The sequence below is a fragment of the Sceloporus occidentalis genome, unplaced genomic scaffold, assembly GCF_023333645.1.
Source record: "Sceloporus occidentalis isolate IW3139 unplaced genomic scaffold, rSceOcc1.0.p SCAF_4, whole genome shotgun sequence".
In the NCBI taxonomy this organism is placed as follows: Eukaryota; Metazoa; Chordata; class Lepidosauria; order Squamata; family Phrynosomatidae; genus Sceloporus; species Sceloporus occidentalis.
This window is the reverse complement of record NW_028316984.1, coordinates 201,161,976-201,181,439: the sequence shown is the minus strand read 5'-3', so window position 1 is coordinate 201,181,439 and position 19,464 is coordinate 201,161,976. Positions and strand designations below refer to the sequence as shown.

The 19,464-nt window shown below is 41.5% G+C and overlaps 1 protein-coding gene across 1 annotated transcript in view; it reads right to left on the bottom strand.

Annotated features, from left to right (window-relative positions):
* LOC149315303 (mitogen-activated protein kinase kinase kinase kinase 5-like) overlaps positions 1 to 19,464 on the bottom strand; it is a 153,030-nt gene that overhangs the window by 11,506 nt on the left and 122,060 nt on the right. The window contains exons 20-30 of the mRNA XM_089522924.1: positions 17,693 to 17,790; positions 15,835 to 15,876; positions 14,723 to 14,807; positions 14,545 to 14,624; positions 11,162 to 11,222; positions 10,731 to 10,845; positions 10,294 to 10,352; positions 9,421 to 9,524; positions 7,682 to 7,859; positions 4,414 to 4,482; positions 1,093 to 1,185 (exon numbers count right to left, since the gene is read on the bottom strand). Of these exons, the coding sequence (XP_089379050.1) occupies positions 1,093 to 1,185; positions 4,414 to 4,482; positions 7,682 to 7,859; positions 9,421 to 9,524; positions 10,294 to 10,352; positions 10,731 to 10,845; positions 11,162 to 11,222; positions 14,545 to 14,624; positions 14,723 to 14,807; positions 15,835 to 15,876; positions 17,693 to 17,790 (984 nt within the window). The remainder of the gene's footprint in view (positions 1 to 1,092; positions 1,186 to 4,413; positions 4,483 to 7,681; positions 7,860 to 9,420; positions 9,525 to 10,293; positions 10,353 to 10,730; positions 10,846 to 11,161; positions 11,223 to 14,544; positions 14,625 to 14,722; positions 14,808 to 15,834; positions 15,877 to 17,692; positions 17,791 to 19,464) is intronic.

Below are 19,464 nucleotides of genomic sequence, written 5' to 3'. Positions count from 1 at the left end.
TCCAGCCTGCGAGGTGTGGCCAGGCAGACCCAGCTCCATCAGGGCTAGCCTGGAAGAAGAGACTCCTCTCTCCATAACTGTCATCCTCCAGCCTGTGAGGGAGTTGACCAGGCAGACCCAGCTCCATCAGGGTTAGCCTGGAAGAAGAAACTCCTCCCTCCATAACTGTCATCTTCCAGCCTGCGAGGGTGTGGCCAGGCAGGCCCAGCTCCATCAGGGCTAGCCTGGAAGAAGAGACTCCTCCCTCCATAACTGTCATCCTCCAGCCTGCGAGGGTGTGGCCAGGCAGGCCCAGCTCCATCAGGGCTAGCCTGAAGAAGAAGAGCCCTCCCTCCAGTCCATCTGCCTTGGTCCAGGCCTCAGAGGGAGAGAAGAACCACTGGACCTCATCTCCTTTCCCGCCACCATTCCCTTCTCCTTTTGTGTCATGTCTTTTAGATTGTAAGCCTGAGGGCAGGGAACCATCTTATTAAAAATAATAATTGTAAGCCACTCTGATAGCCATTAGGGCTGAAGGGTGGGGTATAAATACCATAAATAAATAAATAAATAAATAAATAAATAAATAAATAAATAAAGCTTTACAATATTTTTTCTGTATGATTATTTTCTAGATGGTTTATATGATTTCATTATTTCACTGGATGCTTAAAATTGTCTTATTGTAGCAAACACATGCAATTTACAGTTTAATAAGTTTTGTAGTATTGTTACATAAGTATTCACAAGTACCTGACTTTCCTGTTGTTGGTTGTTGTTGTTTTTTTGAAGTTGAGGTTGCTCCCAGACTTTCACAGAATGTAAGTTTAAAGTAGTAGTTTTGTGTGTCAGTGCTCTCATTCCACCTCCACCTTGTAATAAGGATCCTTGTCTTTTAGACACAACAGTTTTTACCAGTTATGGCAAAACAACTCTTCCATGAGTAGCTGTCCACCCACCCCATAGCAGCCATTTTGTGATGGCACCCAGGAAGTTTCCCCAAGCTTCAAAGTATGTCCTGCAGACTGAAAAATGCTGTGAACCCCTGACCCAGTGCACTGCTAGAGGCCTCTCTGAAACAATAAGTAATAGAGAAAAAGCATGCCTGCTCACCTACAGATTCAATGCAGAAATCAAAACTCAGCTCCGAAGCCAGCTTTTTGCTTGACTTCAGTTTACCGTGCAGATTCACAATTTTCACAAATCCTTTGGGGAGAAAAGAAAAAACCCAAAAACAACCAGGTCAGTGTTGAAGAGGATTATTGGACGTAGGAGAAAAATGGCTGCTCCCATACCCCCCAGAAGAAAGAACCAGAGCGCCTCTAGAATAATCCACTCCATCAATCAAACCAGGCTTTGACTAGAGCTTATGTATGTATGTGAAATAATAATAATAATAATAATAATAATAATAATAATAATAAATGTCTATTTCCCGCCTCTCCCTGAGGATTGAGGCAGGATTACAGCAGTCAGCAAATTTCAACAATAAAAACATATTTCAACAATATTAAATACATAGCATTATAAATACACACACACACACACACACACACACACACACACACACACACACACACACATTACTATCAATACTGGTTGACTCTTCGTAAAAAAACATACCATACTGACAGAGGTGAGAATTTTACCGCAGGTTTGGTGGGTAGGCTCGCCGGAAGAGATCCGTCTTCAGTACCTTCTTGAAAGCATCCAAGGTGGTAATGAGACGGATCTCTTCCAGCAAATCATTCCACAACTTGGGGGCCACGACGGAAAAAGCTCTGTGGGAAATGGTATTCCCACAGAGCCTGGTATTTACGTAGTCTAGTGATTTCTTCCCAGTTATTCTGAGAGTGCGGGGCGGATTGTGTAGGGAGAGGCGTTCCCTCAAGTAACTTGTTCAAACATGTGTGCGTATGTGCATATGTGTGTGTATAACAGACGTGAGTTACCTAGAATTCCACAGGGAAGCACACCCTTAATATTTCCTCATTGCACTCAATGGGACTTCAACACACTTCATTTTGTCTAAAACATATCCCATGTTTGTTATTAGTATTTAATACTTTAATTAGTATTTAGTATTCATCCCATCCTTTTTTAAAAGAATTATCAACCTACTGTATATACTCATGTATAAGTCTAGAAATTTAGGTCAAAAATTGACCCCAAAAACTGACTTGATTTATCCACAGGTCAATGTAAATATTGTACCTTAACTTTTATTTAAAAGAAGGAACCATCTCCTGATGAAAAGCAAGAGTATAATATGTGAATCACTGACCGCCTCTACTCTCTCATCCATCCAGTCTTAAGGGTAAGCACATAGAGTTCATTTTATAAGTTCTTTGACATGGTTTTGCTTTGCTTCGTCCTTTAGATCCTTTGCTATATGCCCCTAAGTTTTACCCTCGACTTATCCACGGGTCATAGCAAAATCCATAATTTTGGCCCCAAAACTTGCCCTCGACTTATACATGAGGTCGATTTATAGTCGAGTATATGCGGTAAATTTACAGTAACAGCAGTACAAAATAATTTGTTATAAAATAAATATCAAAGTGACATAGTCTTAAGAGCATTGGTTAATTTAAAAATCATTTGTCATAACAACAGTGGTTGTATGCTGCCCATTTTCACTTGTAAGCTCCTTGCAGCATCTTGAGGCTAGAGCAGTTATCATACCTAGTGTGACTATGGCTGCATGTGCACTGCAGAAACAATCCAGTTTCACACCACTTTTAACTGCCATGGCTCAATGCTACAGAATTCTAGGAATTGTAGTCTGTTGTGGCACCAGTGCTCTCTGACAGAGAAGGTTAAATGTTGCACAAATTGCATTTTCTAGAAATCCATAGCACTGAGCCATGGCAGTTAAAATGGTGTCAAACTGGATTACAGTAGGCCCTCTGTATTCGCGGACTTGCCATCCATGGATTCCAGCATCCGAGGATGGCAAGCCCATTGGTGGGGAGCAACAGAGTAGGGTAAGGGAAGAGGAAGAGGAGGAAAAGGTGAAGGGAGTAGGAGGAGGAGGACAAGGCGGCAGTGGGAAGAGATGAAGGAGGAAGAGGAGAGGGAGGAGGAGGAAGAGGAGGAGCAGAGGAAGAGGCAGAGGAGGGGAAAAGGTGGCAGAGGGAAAGATACGGAGGGAGGAAAAGGAGGAGGGTGAAGGAAGTTGGAAGAGGCAGCGGAGGAAGAGGAGCCGTCCCCCTGCTGCCTACTACAGTGAGAGCAGTGAGGCGAGCTTCGGATGGTTGTGGCAGCAAAATTCCATTGTTTTCAATGGTGGCGCGGCCACACTACCATTGAGGACAATGGGACTTGAGCATCAAAGAATTTTGGTATCCGTGGAGGGATCTAGAACAGATCCCCCGCAGATACCGAGGGCCAACTGTATTTCTGCAGTGGAGGAGCAGCCCCTGAAAAACAGAAATTGTTGGAGAATCTCAGTTTTCACAATAAACTGTAAGGCGTGGAAGTCAGTTTCAGTTCTCACCACTATGGGGAACCTCAAGAAAAACATGAACCATAAAAAAAGACATTTTGAAGCATTTGATCTTGACAACTTGACCACATCAAACGCACGGTGGAGAGATTGTGCACACTTTGATGTCAATTCCCCAGGGCTTCTGGGGAGAACAAAAGTTACTCTCTGCACTGATGCAGCATCTTAAAAGAATGCTGAAATGGTTTCTCACTCTGGGATTCCTTTTGATGCATGTCACAGACATTATTTCTTAAATCCTTAAAAATTCTCTGTGGTGGATAAACATTATTATTTAAATGTTGCACATACTGGAAGGGGAGAATCAGGGATACATTTTAAAACTGATTGTATTTTATTTATTTACTTTTGTCCCAATACTCCCAACGTAAGCAAAATGCCAGACACAACTAAAAACACAGGCTGTATCCACAATGAAGAAATAATCCAGGATGACATCACTTTAAATTGCCATAGCTCAATGCTATGTAATTCTAGGAAGTGTAGTTTGGCAAGACAATTTAGCCTTCTCAGTCGGGGAATTGTGGTGCCGCAGCAAACTACAGTTCCCAGAATTCCATAGCAATTAGCCATAGATGCCAACCTGGATTATTTCTGCAGTGCACATGCAGCCACAGTCAGTAATAATATTAAAGCATAATTAAACAGATCATTGTAATAACACAACTACTATTTTTTTAAAAAAGTACACTGCCTCAGCAGATAAATTTGTGTCTTTGCCTGCTGGGGGAAGGATAATGGCCTTGCTTGGAAGGGCATTCTGGATCTTCTCTCATGAGCATTTGCTGGCGGTCTCCCATCCATGTACTAAGTACCAAGTACTAAAGAGGGCTGACCCTGTTTAGCTTCCAAGTTCAGAGGGGATCTGGTGCCCTTAGGGTATTCAGGTCCTGGGGATGATAAGGAGCCTAAATAGTGCTACTTACTGTCCAAGCACACCAGAACAGTGTCTCTCTCCAGCTGTGTAACATGGATGGCATCAAGCTGTTGGCAACCTAGAAAGAGAAGAAAAATGCAGTAGTCTGTATCCCATCAAAGCCACATGTTCCTGAAACTGCAAAGTGCTTTGATGCAAAGCAGCAATGTTATAAATGAAGGTGGTCTGATTTTCTGGCCCTGGATGAGACTTCCCAATTTTCATCCTCTCTTTTACTACACTTGCATCCTGATGTCTCACTCTATATGGTACCTGTGTAATGGCCAAGATCCAATGGGGAATTTCCATGGATAGAATTGCTTCTGTTGGTGGAATCAGGAGGGAGCAAACACACCCATTGGGGATCCTGTGTATTCTGCCCACCACCATCTCAGAGGCTGGTGGACTCTCCTTTTTTTGGAGGTCTTTAAACAGAGGTTGGATAGCCATCTCTCAGGAGTGCTTTAGCTGGGTATTCCCACATGGCCCTTGAGGTCCCTTCCAACTATAAAATTCTATGATTGCATGAAAACAATACAAAAAGACAGGAAGGTGCTTTATATTGAGTCAGACCATTAATCTGTCTAGCTCAGTATTTTAAAAGAATTATTTTATTTCTCAACTAAAGGCATAGGACTATATTAAGGAAACCTTCCTCCCTGCCCCCCCTCCCTACACAAGTATAAAGAGCAATTACAGTTAAAAACACAGATCATTTGAGTAAATTAATTGAAAATAGAAACTTTGAGAACAACTCAAGTCCTGTTTTGTTACAATGCTTAGGCTCATGTAGACTATAGATCTGAAATGTGCAGCACTCCAGATGCCATTGGATAGCAAGTACCTTTAGCAGGTACATTTCTATACGGCTTACTAGTGTACTTAAGCACTCCCTAAGCAGTATAATAATAATAAAATGTATTTATATTTCCCTGCCTCTCCCGGGGGATCGAGGCAGGATTACAGCATAATATAAAGTATAATACAGTTAAAATGCAAATAATACAAACAGGTTCATAAAATGCAAAATAGCAATTAACATAGCAATAAAACCAGGATTTCGCAAGCAACGGTGGGGCAGAATACTCTCATGCTGTAAAGGGAAGTGGATCTATGTTTCACATGAGATCAGGTGTGTATGCTCTCCGGAAGACCTCCGTCTTAACTGCCCCCCTGAAAGTTTCCAGGGAGGTGGTAAGATTGAACTCCTCCGGGAGACAAGAAGCCTGGGAGACTCCAGCACCAGCTCCGAAACCAGCTGGGTCAGCTCGGCCAGGGAGTCTGTTAGATTACAGAGTGGATGGTAGACCAACAGAATCCCCAGACTGTCCCTAGCCTTCAGGGTCAGGTAGATACACTCAATGTGGCCTGTTTTCTGGACAGGTTTCCTAGCCAAGGTGTAGATGCATTTATGGACTAAGGCAACCCCTCCCCCTTGGCCACTTTCCCTAATCTGCTCCTTAACGGTATACTCAGCTGGGAGTATCCGAGCCCAAACTGCATTACTGTCGGCCCCCAGCCAGGTCTTCGTGATACAGGCCAGGTCAGCATTTTCATCCTCTAACAGATCGTAAATTATATGGGCTGTGTTCTTTACCAACCTGACATTACAAAGAAGCAGGGTAAGGGTCTGTGGTATGGTTGGGATGACCCTCGGTTCTTTTGAGTTAACAGGGTGGCTAGAAGACGAGATAGGTATTAAACACCGACCTCATCTTCCCTTGTACTTCCTTACTACCCTGATACCGCTATATCTCCCCTTGTGTAAGCTAATTGGATGGCAATTCCCAGCGACCCCTACCCAAGCATAGCCAATGGTGAAGAATGCTGGGAGTTGCAATCCAAAATCACAGCATAATTCGAATTCCTGGTCTACTCTGATTGAGCCAAAAGGAAAATGTAGAAATTGTAATGCTAAATTAACAGATATGGAAGGGCAGGCAAAGGGAAAGACTTTGTTTTCTCTGGAACAAAATTCTGCTTTTTTGAACAAGGAGACAATGGGAGATGTTCTGCAAAAGAACCCAGTTCCCTTGACCTCTGAGGACGAGATAACTGGCCACTCGTCTTCATGCAGTTGTCCACTCCTGCTATAAAGCCGCCCCCCCCACCTGCTATTTCCACTGAAAAAATACAAAAACACTCCTTATCACAAATCCAGAATTGCAGAAAGGGGAGATGAATTGCTTGCTGTGTTCAGAGACAGATCCCTGGACCACAGCCAGTATGCCTGAGCATTGCACATGAATGTCTTTCCAAGGGAACAGACCAGAAGCAACCAGAGCATCTTATCTTACAAACTGGGAAGGAAGAGTCAAACGAGCCGGATGGCCTCTTGTAGGCCAGATAAGACTGCGGTTGTTGTTATCTTAACTGTCCACAAGCCAGACATACTTGGAGCTTACATGCAGGGAGCCACAGAAATCCAAAGTGGGATTTGGGTGTGATATCTAAGATGAGACTTGAAAACTGAGATAAATTTGCTTCTTCTCCATATGTTAATAGCCAGAAGGGCAGCAGGGTGAGGCTGTCATGGCAGAAAGAGTCCTCTGGCACCTGAAAGACTAAACAGTTGATGGCAGATACAGGTTTTTGTGGACCATTGTCCACTTCATCAGATGCCTGAAGCATTACAGCCACAGCAAGAAACAAAACAGTTTGTAGCATCTTAAGGACTACCAATTTGATTGATCCTCAGATGTCTACCCCATAATAAATGTGGTAGGCTGCAGAACCTTTGCTGTTTTAATTTATTTTGCATCTTACAAACACAGAGAGGCATTCAGGTTGATACAGACACCTGAAGAGTTTAAAGGACTATTGAACTCAGTCATCTAAACAATGGAATAAGGGGAAAGGTGTGGAGACCAAAGAATAGCCTGCTGTAGTTTGGCCAGTTATGACCAGAATCTCCCAACTATAACTTTTCTGAGGTTTGATTAGATATTCTCCACAAGCTATTGCTAAAAGACCTAGATTTTAAAACAATCACAACAGAAACTGAAAAACAGAGATTCCCAGACATCTTGTTCCTGCAAAGAAAATATCCAACATCATTTATTAATTTGTATACAATCATTTTTTCATGTTTATTAATTTGCATACAATCATTTTTTCATGACCCTGTCTGGTGCTATCTGAATGTGCTGAATGACAACTCCTACCTGTTCCATGCTGGTTGGGGATGATGGGAGCTGTCATCAAACATATCTGGTGTGTGTGTGCTAGTCTGGGGAAGGGTTATGAACTACATTAAATTAATCACATTTGAGTCTCACCTGCACCAATTTCTGTAAACCACGAAGAAGCAGAGTTCAAGTTGATGGTCTCAAACTGAACAACCTGATTTGGTTCAACCCCCCTGCTGATGGCCACGCAAACCATGGGGTATTCCTGCTCTGGGATCACCAGCATTTCAAAGACGTTCAAAGGAGTTGGCAACGGGAAGTCAAAGTGCTGGACAAAGACAAGGACCAAGAAGAAAAAAGAAGAACCAGAGTGAAAAATGATTTGCCCAGCAGAATATCTACCTCCTTACAGAATGGACATCTAACTTGGAATTGGGCAACTTCTGTGGGTCTGGGATCCAGTTTTGTTCCCTTTGGGACCTTCCAAGGTCTGCATGGTCTAACAAAATTTCAAAAGATCAATAAACAAACGAACATCTGGCCACACAAGAAGTGGCCAGATGTCTTTCAGAAACTTGCAAAACAGGAGTATCTTTTGAATAGTGTTAAAATAATGCTAAAACAGTGCATGGAAAGTTGCAACCTATATAAAAATGTAGCTTAGCCCTTCTGGAGGCTTTCAAGAGAGACAATATATCCTTTTGTTGTTGTCATTGGTATGCGCCTTCAAATCATTTCAGGGTGACTCTAAGGCAAGCTATTGACAAGATTTGTTCAGAGAGGTTTTTGCTTTTCCTTCCTCTGAGGCTCAGCCATTGAAACCCACTGGGAGACCTTGGACAAGTCACACTCTCTCAGCCTGAGGAGAAGGCAATGGCAACTCTCCTCTGAACAAATCTTGCCTAAAGAAGCCCATGATAGGTTTGCCTTTGGGTCGTCATAAGTTGGAAACAACTTGAATGCGCACAACAACAACAACAACAACAACAACAACAACAAGGGTGAGAGAATGACTTGCCCAGTGGGGTTCCATGGCTGAGCAGGGATTTGAATCCTGGTCTCTAGAGCTGTAGTCCCACGCTCAAACCAATACACCACACTGATTCCCCATGTTAAGGCTCCTCCTTTTATTTGCCAGGAAAATGGTGGTCCAGAGGAGATGGTATGAGGCTGGGCACCAAATATAATCTTAGGAGCTCCATGAACTCTCCCGTCTGCACTCTGTCCACTTAAATCTAATTTATTTCATTTTTCTCATGTCTACACTGAGCCTGCCATACTTTGAAAACATCATGAGATGATGTGATTTGCTGGAAAAGAGGATAATGCCTGGTAAAATGGAAGGCAGTAGGAAAAGAGGGAGACCACTTTACAGGTAGATGGATATCATCAAGCTCTTACAAACTTAAGACTGCCTTGAGTGTAAAAGACCAGAGAAGGGAATTTAATGAACAAGGCTGCTGAAGGTGTCTCATTTACAGGGTTGCCATAGCTCAACCTGATGGCAAATAACAGCAAATAACCCACTCTATGGCCAACAAATGACCACAAAAGCAATGAAAAGAAGCTTGGGTGAGAAGCTTCTTCAGGAAGGAATTCCACATCCTTGGGCCACCACTGTGAAAGGCCCCACTCCTTCTCCTCATCTTTTGTATCTGAGCAAGGCCATCTCTGACCTTCTTAAACAACTAGGCATCTACATCATTTCCATTTCAAATGGGAAAGGCTTATGAATTGTTGGATTAGCTATCAGTTCCACCTACATCAAGCATGCTCTCACAGAAAAGCCAAGTTCAGTTGTTGTTGTTGTTGTTATTATTATTATCCCATGTTTTCCCCAAGTCTGGGACCCAAAGCAGCAAGATGTCACACGAAAAGGCATAACCTACCTTTATTAACATGAATTTCTTCATTGGTTCATACCACTGAAGCAAAACGATCCCCAACTGTAAAGCTCCACAGAGGTATTTATGGCCTGTATACGGATTCCTTACTAAGGATGAAAAGAAAAATGGCCCTAAACATTATCACTGTTTCACTTAAAACTTGACATGATATTCAGAGCAGTCTGAAAATGAAATCAACTTGCTTTTATACAGTATGCAAAGGGATCTTGTAGCAACTTTAAGATTAACTGTATAGAAGAAGTTATAGCATAAGCTTTCCTAGACTTGGTCCACTTACTCCATGCATCTGAAGAAATAGACAAAGGATATGAAAGCTCATGCTACACTTCTTTTACACATTTAGTTTCAACGGTGCTATGAAATCCCTTTGGATACTGATATTCCAGACTAACATGCTATGTCTTTGACCTCTGTTTTTACACAGTTTAGTTCTATACAACCAAGATATTGTTTTTAAAGTAAATATCAGATTTAAAAGATGGAGAACCAAAAAGGTCTCCAGCTCCCTTAAAATGATGTAGTAATGCCCAAGACTTATCTGAACTGATTATTTCATTTCACATGTATATATTGCTAGTGCTGGATACTAGCTGAAACATGATGAACAGATCTCCTTTTGGTGGTATAGGAACCTATCCCATTTCCTTCCATGATTCCTGCCTCTGGTACCAAACCTTTTGTTAAAGAAGTAAAGATGTAGCACAAGAACACATTTACTTCATTAATTAAGATATAGTTATATGTGGGAGACTATAGTCAGAAGTTGGGTATTCCCTGCACTGATAGTGGGTAGGACTAGATAACCCTTGAGATCCCTTCTAATTCTTCTGGTTTTACGATTTCATGAAGACTCACCTATACAACATTTATGGCACCCTTTTGTATCCGGGATCTTTGTCGTTAAGGCAAATTTCCTGAAAAAGGACATAATCAGTTGTTAACAATGGTTCTGGGACCAGGTCCAAAATAAGCACTGTTTATCCTGCACATGCCTGATCTCATCTGATTTTGGAAGCCAAGAAAGTTCTGACCTGGGTTGGCACTTGGACAGGTGACCACCAGGATCTCCAGTCAGAGTTCAGAGTACTGGGCTTGATGGACAAAAGCACTGACTCAGTGTAAAATTGTTGTCTACATTCCCTAAATAATTTTTAGGGAGCAATTTCTCCTACTGTATCCATGGAATAAAAAGGAGGAGGAATAGATTTTTTTAAACCTGACTTTTCCCCCCAACCCTGTCTACAACATTTTCTCAGTCATCAAGTCCAAGAGGTAAAATGGCACCTGCTTACCTTGGTAATATTCTATCAGGGAATCGATGGGTCTGAATGTGAGCAGCTAGTCCTGTCTTTTTGGCTTGTTCAAACAAAGCTATGAGGTTATGTGAGTAAAGCTGGAACGTTTTCCCTGTAACACAGACAAAGGCGGCCTATCTCAGACTCTGGAAAATTATAGCAGTCATGTGAGAAATGAGTAGAAGCAATCAATAAGGCATTATATACAAAGTAGGAGAAAGAATTACCTTCTAAAAGGACAGTCCCAAAATTTCCAGAGATTCAAGCAAATTGCAAAGAAGAAAACAAAAGAAAAAAAATTAAAATGATTTTCCTGATATTAACAAGATAAATTCAACATGCCAAAGAAAAGACATTAAAGAAAGTGCACTGTGTTTCCCCTCCACCTTTTAAAGTTTTCTGGAACGTTTCTCCAGCAATTCACATACCTGAAAGCGACATTAGAGTGTTGTTGATGACATACAGCCATGTACATCTCCGAGGAAAGAGCTGGAAGGAAAAGAAGCATCAGGGTAAAACAAAGTGAAATGGGTTGAGAGGGTCATTTCCTGTGCTCTGTGAATTTGGGGAGTTACTGTTAGAGGGGATGAATGATGAGAGAATATTACTGGCATGAAAGGCCTGCTAGAGCCTTTACTTTACTTTGTGGTTTGTGAGTGAGTGGCTGCAGTATAGGCATTTAACCACTGTGCCACAAGCTTTTGCATTTATGGTGATGGGGAAAACAATGGCCTGGACAATTCTAACTTTCGTGCTCAGTTGCATATCTTTACTCTTCAAGATCTTTTTTAGTTCTTCCATAGCTATCCTTCCCATTTCTAGTCTTTTTCTAATTTCTTGACTGCAATCTCCTTCCTGATTGATGTTTCATCCAAGGTACAGGAACTCTGAACTATTTTGATTTCCTCATTGTCTATCTTGAATGTATGTAGATCCTCCATGGTCATTATTTTTGTTTTCTGCGCCACAAGATTTTGCATTTGTGGTGATGTTCAGCAGTGATTTGCCCTGACTAAACCAGACAATGTTATCTGCGCATAACACTTTTGGGACAGGTGGCTGACAGAGGAAGCAAAAGAAAGCAGGAAAGAAAAACAAAATATTCCAATTTCTCTTTGTCTAAGGCCCTGTCTACATGAGCCAAAATACTATGTGGGCAGCTTGGAATATCCTGGTCCCACAGGTGTTCTGATCCTCCCGCCCATTACCTGGTCTTCAATTCCTGCACTGCTGTGTCTGTCTCCATGGGCTCCCCACTGAGCCACCTGCTGCATCCGCCATCACTGCGAGTTGCTCACTTCTGATGTCAGAACACGGTGCCTTGTTCTGTCTTGAAAAGCAAGCAACCTGCAGTAGTGGTGGATGCACAGGGTGGCTCAGTGAGATGCCTGTGCAGACAGATGCAGTGACATGGGAAGACGGTACTCTGGAACAAGTATGTTTTTAAAACCATTTTAAGGGTGTTAATCCCAGGTTCTGGTGCGGAATGTGCTGAACATCATCCGTACTTCCCACACCAGAACCAGGGTTTGAGGAATGCATCTTTCAAATACGACAATGCCAGAATGGGGGGGATGGTTGGTGGGAATGGGCCTCAGCCATCTTTTCCCTAGTGGGCAAGATGGCAATGAAAACAAGTTCAAAAATTGCTGTTTCTTCCAACAGGTACAGGATACCAAGTAAGCAAGGCACCTGCTGCTTTGACTGAGCAAGATTCTTTTATAATGACAAGAAATGTGAAAACACTAGGACACTTTCTTGGTAGGAAGTGAGAAGATCTTGTAAAGTTTCACTACCCTAACTTCAACATGACTTTCAGTGCAATCATATGCATGTTTACACAGAAATAAGTCACAATGGCTTCATCTGGGCTTACTTTCACATTGTGCTCTTACTACTATTTTTAAACTTTTGGGAGTTCAGCTCTGTTCACTCTATTTATTTCTTTTTTAATACATAATTAAATTTCTGGCAAATTTAATAAAACTATTTACTCCCATATTCCCTCCCACCTCCCAACTCTTAGTTGGTGAACTTAAATATATATTTATATCATGTAATTATTAAGGTTTTGAGGGTTCTGCTCTATTTGTATTATTTTAAAATAATAAGAATGACACCATAGAATCATAGAGTTGGAAGAGACCACAAGGGCCATCCAGTCCAACCCCCTGCCATGCAAGAAATCCAAATCAAAGCATCCCCGACATGGCCATTCAGCCTCTGCTTAAAGACCTCCAAAGAAGGAGACTCCACTACACTCCAAGGGAGTTTGTTCCACTGCTGAACAGCCCTTACTGTCAGGAAGTTGCTCCTAATGTTGAGGTGGAATCTCTTTTCCTGCAGCTTGCATCCATTGCTCTGGGTCTTAATCTCTGGAGCAGCAGAAAACAAGCTTGCCCCCTCCTCAATATGACATCCCTTCAAATATTTAAACAGGGCTATCATATCATCTCTTAATCTTCTTTTCTCCAGGCTAAACATCCCCAGCTCCCTAAGTTGTTCCTCATAAGGCATGGATTCCAGACCCTTCACCATTTTAGTCGCCTTCCTTTAGTCACCCTCCTGATAGCATTACCAATAGTAATGCTATCAGTTAATAATAATAATAATAATAAAAAGCTAGCTTTGTAATGTTACTAGAAATGATTTAGTTGGGCATTATGGATAAAGGATGAATAGTAAATATGGATTACTTCTTCGATATATGACAACAGCAAGAATATTTGCTCAAACATAGAAACAGAATGAAGCACTGACAATGAACGAATGGATTGTTAACATTGCTGAGTTGACCCAAACGGCCAAATTACTGTGGGATCTAAAGCATAAGCCAACTGAAAACTTTTTTGAAAGACTGGAAACTGTTTAGGGACTTTTTGATCAATATGAAATCTAATGATGTAATAATCAGTAGCTACGGTTATTAGTAATTTTAATACGATTATTTAGTTGGATCCTGTAATGGTAGAATAATATTTGTTCTCCTCTTTTTTATATTTCTTTTCATTATAGTCAGGATTGGAGGGCAGTCAGAGCCCTACTATGTATTGGTTATATGTATTTTCTTTTTACTCTTTCTTTTCTTTCTTCCCCCCCTTCTTGTTCTCCCCCCCCCCCCCCCCCGGTTTCTTTATCTATGATTGTGTATTATTTTGATTGTAAGATTGTTTGGGTTAAAAATTAATAAAAATTAATCCCCAAAAATAGTAATGCTATCAGTAACACTAATTATATCATCTGTATCTCTACCTATCTCCCACCTTCTATTATTACTACTCCTTGGATGGCTCACAGATCGTGCTAAATATAGTTAAAAAAAAGTAACATGGCACATGAAAAAGGTAACAAGTTAAAACATCAGAAAGAATAAAAGCAGGCTGTTGCCAGAATAAAATCAGTCTGAGAAAATAAAAACAAAATAAGATCACTCTCCGGGCTCATGATGAGTTGCAGCCACTGACTGTGGAAGGAAATGGTTAAATGGGGTATCACCAATGGTGATTCACCTTCTGCTGAATGAAATTTGTGAATTAACTGACCCATCTTAAGGCAGGAAGGGCTCAATGATTGTTGGTTCCACCCACAGTATTTTGGGAGAAGAGGGATAGAGCCCAATCCATTACAGAACATACACCACTATGCTATACAAGAGCAGCAGCTGATGTGCTTGGGATAAAGAACATCACAGTTGCTTGCCTACAGAGAGGGTGCCTCTAATTCCCCACAACAGCAGGGACCTGAGCACCCGAGTCCGCAACAACAACAGCAACAACAACAAGAATACCACCACCAAGCACTCATCTCCTACCTGCTCCATGGTTGCTTCATGCAGCTCATTGAGGTTCAGTGTGTAAATGCCCTCTTCGGTCCCAAAGATAATATATTGATCTACAATATGAGGAAGGCAAGAAAGCCAGTTTAGCCATTTGGGAAATGTGGAAGGAAAATGAATAGAAGCTAAACTCATCAGTGAACAGAAGCCTTACCTTTTGTGTCAGGATGTATCCATGATGTGGCACAGTTGATCTTCAAAGGGCAGCCGTCAAACACTTTGGAGAAACATGCTCCCATCTGAAATGACAAAAGCAGAAGAGATCAAATTTATTTATTTTATATGCTGCTTTTCTCCCACAAAGGGACACAAGGCCATTCATAGAAAGAAATCAATTGTATCTCTTGAGGTGTGGGGTTTTAAAGCTTGACAATTTTCTAGTCTTTATGATTATTACATATATATTACATATAGAACTGTGAGCGGGCAAAAGAGAATGGGCAGTGGGCAATGGCCAGTAGGAGTTTTAAAAGCCAAAAAACAAAGCAAAAGAAAAGACAAAATGGTGGACTTTTAAGAGGACAGGACCTTAAAACACAGATGTTTCCTCTTCCTCCTCATCCCTTCACACTGAAACACAGAATCTTCTAATCAGGAAATAATACACTTAATTTGGATGGAGCACAGATTAATAACTACATGATTTATTATAGTAGCTAACCACTGTTTTTAAGCAGGTGCTGCCAGCACATCTGTCATTCAGTAGTAACATTCGAAGGCAGGAACAGAGAAGGTTTGGTCCTCCTGGTGTTTTGGACTACAGCTCCCACAATCCATTGTATATGCTCATTGGGATTGATGGGTGTTGTAAGCCAAAACATCCAGAGGGTCAAAGATTCCCCACCCTTTGTGTGAAGGCTCAGTCCTGCCCCACATCTAAGGGAACTACTGAGCAAGCATAGGATTCCCTCCTCCTGACTTAACCTTTCCAAATGCAGCCTGCCTGTGCCTTTTTTTTTTTGCAAGGGGGAAGCTTCCCAAGAGGGTCATGCTCCCACAACTTTCCTTCTTAAAAATGACTCCTACCCATTCCAAGGGAAACAGAGGAGAGCTTCTGGTCCCAATCCCCTAAAGAAGCCTAGTTCTTTGTTAGAAGGAACAAAGGTGAGAGGGCTGGGTGGAAGACAGGGAGCCCATGCAGTTGCCAAGGCTGGTGTGGAGCAGATGTTAAATGGCCCATATTTAATTGCTTCATATTAAAACAGCCATGTAGCTTCAATATGTAAGGTTTCACTCTTACTTCAAACTTCTTAAAAGGTCTCTTACCAGCACCTTTGGCGTTGGTGGCAAACCATTGATAGCCGGCTTCTGTGGGGGAAAAAAGTTTTGTACAGTTACAACACCATTTCTTGGAAACCTTAAAAGGAAAGGAGCTGAATTTGGACTGAAATGTTCTAAGGTTGTTAAAGTACATGGCACAAATGTTCTGTTGTCAAGAGTGGACCAGACTGCTCTGTCCCTGTTACCTACACACTCTGGTACATATCTCCCTCCCTGAACAGCATCAACATTTTTCCTGTTCTTCTAGAATTAGTACAGAACATCAAGAATGGTCACTTACATTCCAGCGTTAAGATAAGAGTGAGAGAAACAAACCCATGCAGACAGACAGAGAAATAGTGGCGTGCAAGCCAAACATGTAAAAAACCACAGGCTTAAAGGATTGCTGTAAGAAGTCAACTTGGTGGCAGATTCCAGCAGAACTGATCTTTTAATTTCTTGCAAGATTCAGTGGGGGGGGGGGACATTCTGACATTCTGAGACATTCACATTCATTCAAGGCAACTAGACTTATTTTGCTCTTACATGGAAGAAAGAATGATTTCAAATATATTCTCACCACTGGGTGTTTTTGTATATTTTTCAATTACTTTTCATATTTCAAGATTATTAATTTTTTTTGCAAAAAAATCATTTGCAAATGAACTCTTTTTGGAAAAAAAACTATAAACAGTTTTATGCAGAAAAGTGCATTTTCGGCCAAATACTCTGCAAAAAACAAAATAAAAATGGGTGCTTGTTTTTTGCAATAAAAACCTCCAACTTGTCTGCATAAATGACTTTTCTTCATGAAAAACCACTAAATGTGAGAAATCTTAAGGCAGGTGATCATTTTCTCACAACAAGCCTCTTTGGGAAGCTTTAGGATAGAAGGCATTAAAATGAATGCCTTTTGCTTTCCCCCCAAAATGTCTCCATCCCTCAACCAGATCAGCATTATCTAGCAGGTATGCAACTATTCTGCTATTTCAACCTTGCAAGCAAGGATGAATAAATTCCAGTTTTCTCCCTACTCTGAGACACAAAGAATATGTCTGCAGAGTTCTTGCTTGGCATTCACACATTCCAAAATGTATGGGGAAATTATTCTGTGTGGGAATACATGTTGATTTTTCACATGAAAATCAGATTTTGTGCAAAACCAAGACTATTTTTTACAAAAAACAAACAAACAAACAAAACCCCCACAAATTCCAGAATCCTCCATTGTTTTTCCCCTCTGAAGAATTGTTCCCCCCCACCCCAGAGAAATGGTGTTTCTTGCATTAAAAAAACCCTTTAATTTTGCTTTTTAAAAAACCCATATGTGCCACTTGAGATAGTAATTTTGTATGGAAATAGTGTTTGTGTGTGTGTGTGTGTGTGTGTGTGTGTGTGAAAACACTACTGTTCATAAAAAAAAAGGGGGGGGACTTTCCAGAAACCAACACAAGTTTTTTGTGTGCAAACACAATGTTCTTTGGGTGACCTGAAGGCACCAGATCACATCTGATCTTGGAAAGTAAACAGGTTAGTACTTGGATGGGAGACCGCCAATGATTCCCAGGTGCTGTAGGCTGTATTTCAGAGGAAGGAACTGGCCAAACCATCTCCAACTATTCCTTGCCTAAGAAAACCCTGTGAAATTCATGGGGTTGCCATAAATTGACAGGCAACCTGAAGGCACATTACACATACAATGCGTTTTGAAGTTAGGAAAATATTTTTTCAGCCACAGAATGAATAATGGTGGAACATTTTCTCTCCCCACCCCTACTATAGCACAACAGAGAAAAGTTTCCCCAGGCAGTAACACCAGCCACAACTATATCACAGAAGGGAACAAAATACAGACAATGCTCACTGGAAATTCCCGCTTCTCCTTCTTCCGTGGCAGCTGGGGCATGTGGCTCAACCCATCAGCATTTTCCTCTAGGAGTTTCTGTACACTGTCGCCATTGCCTAAAGGAGAAATGTTAAAATGAATGTAAACAAGAAAAATATTAAGTCCACAGCAGTGGTGATCTGGATGGGTTAATACATACATATTTGTTTATACTTCCCTACCAAAAAGAACACTTCTCCCATGGCCATTTCCCAGGGATTGCAAAACTGAAGGGACATTGTGAATAAATAGCAAGGGCTGTGGGTAGGAAGACACCATAGCCAGGGGAGACTAACCTAGTCCTATTCCTTGGCCAGAGAAAGAGCTGCTGCCTCATTGTTTGTTCTCCTCTTCCCTGCCCCTTCATTTCCCTTTTGCGTTGTGTCTATTACCCTGCAAAGGTGAAGGCACCAAAAGTTTTATCCTCTAATAACTGTTTAGTGCATACAAAAATCTAGGTGATTTCTACATGTAAAATAATGACAAGAGATATATTGGCAACTAATTAATTTTCAATATGTATGATATTCAACATGTATTATCTTTTCCATGTGTGGAAATCTAGGACAAATGGTATAAAGCAGGGTTGGGCAATATGTGGCCAGGAGTTTTCAAAAACTAACAAAAATGCTCCCAAATGCCCTCTGGGGGGGAGTAGGGAAATTTTTTTAAAGGGGAGGCCCCTTTAAAAAAATCTTTCCTTTGGTCACTTCCTTTTGTTAAAATTGCCCAAAACAAACCAGAGGATGGCAGAAACATGGTGAAATTGCCCCCTACTAGATGGCATAGAGGGCATTTAAAAATATTTTCAAGAATGTGGTAGGGGAATGGTCCTCCAAGGTATTATAGGAGGGCTAATAGTAGCCTCCTAACCCCCCAAAATTGCCCACTTCCCTCTCAAAATGGAAAACAAAAGTTACAGCGTGGCAGCCCATGATTTTAAGCTGTTGTATTGTAAAGTACTGGTCTGTTCTGATTCATGACAAACACATTTTCTTATAGCACAAGTAGGCAACTCTGGCCTTTAATTTACACAGTGTGCCCTTGCTCTACACGGGGTATCCGTTCCGGACTCCCCCGCGTAAAGTAAATTCCACCTATGCTCATGCCCCATTTAAATGAATGGGGCTTGTGCATGCGGTGGCGCAGCGATGCGTCCACACCCCATTAGTCCCTATGGGATGTGCCTCCCCTTCTCCCTGTGCGGCTTTCAGCATATGCTAAAAGCCGCATAAAGCGCACCCGCGTATGACGCAGGCGCACTGTATATATTATTTATTAAAACATGTATTTGCTGTTATATGCCTTCAAGTCATTTCTGACTTATGGCAACACTAAGGTGATTGGCAGGATTTGTTCAAAGGGAGTTTGCCTTCACTTTCCCTGAGTCTAAGAAAGTGGGACTTGCCCACTAGTGGATGTCTATGGCTGAGTGGGGATTCAAACTCTGGTTTCCTCAGTAATAGTCCAGTGCTCAAACCACTACACTATGCTGGCTCTCATGGCGCCCCCTAAGATGACATTGTGAGACCACACTGGCTCAATTATGGAAGCCTGCTTGGGAGTTGTCTTTCAAAACATTCACTCCTGGATGCTGGTGCAGCCATCATTGTCTTCTTCAGCCCAAAGGAACATTTTGGGATAAAGAAAAAAAACAGTGACTCTGATAAGCAGCATCATGGGATGTTTGGTGGTCAGTGGCCCAGAGTTCTCAGACACCTTACTTATTTTCCTTTGCCCTACATGTTCCC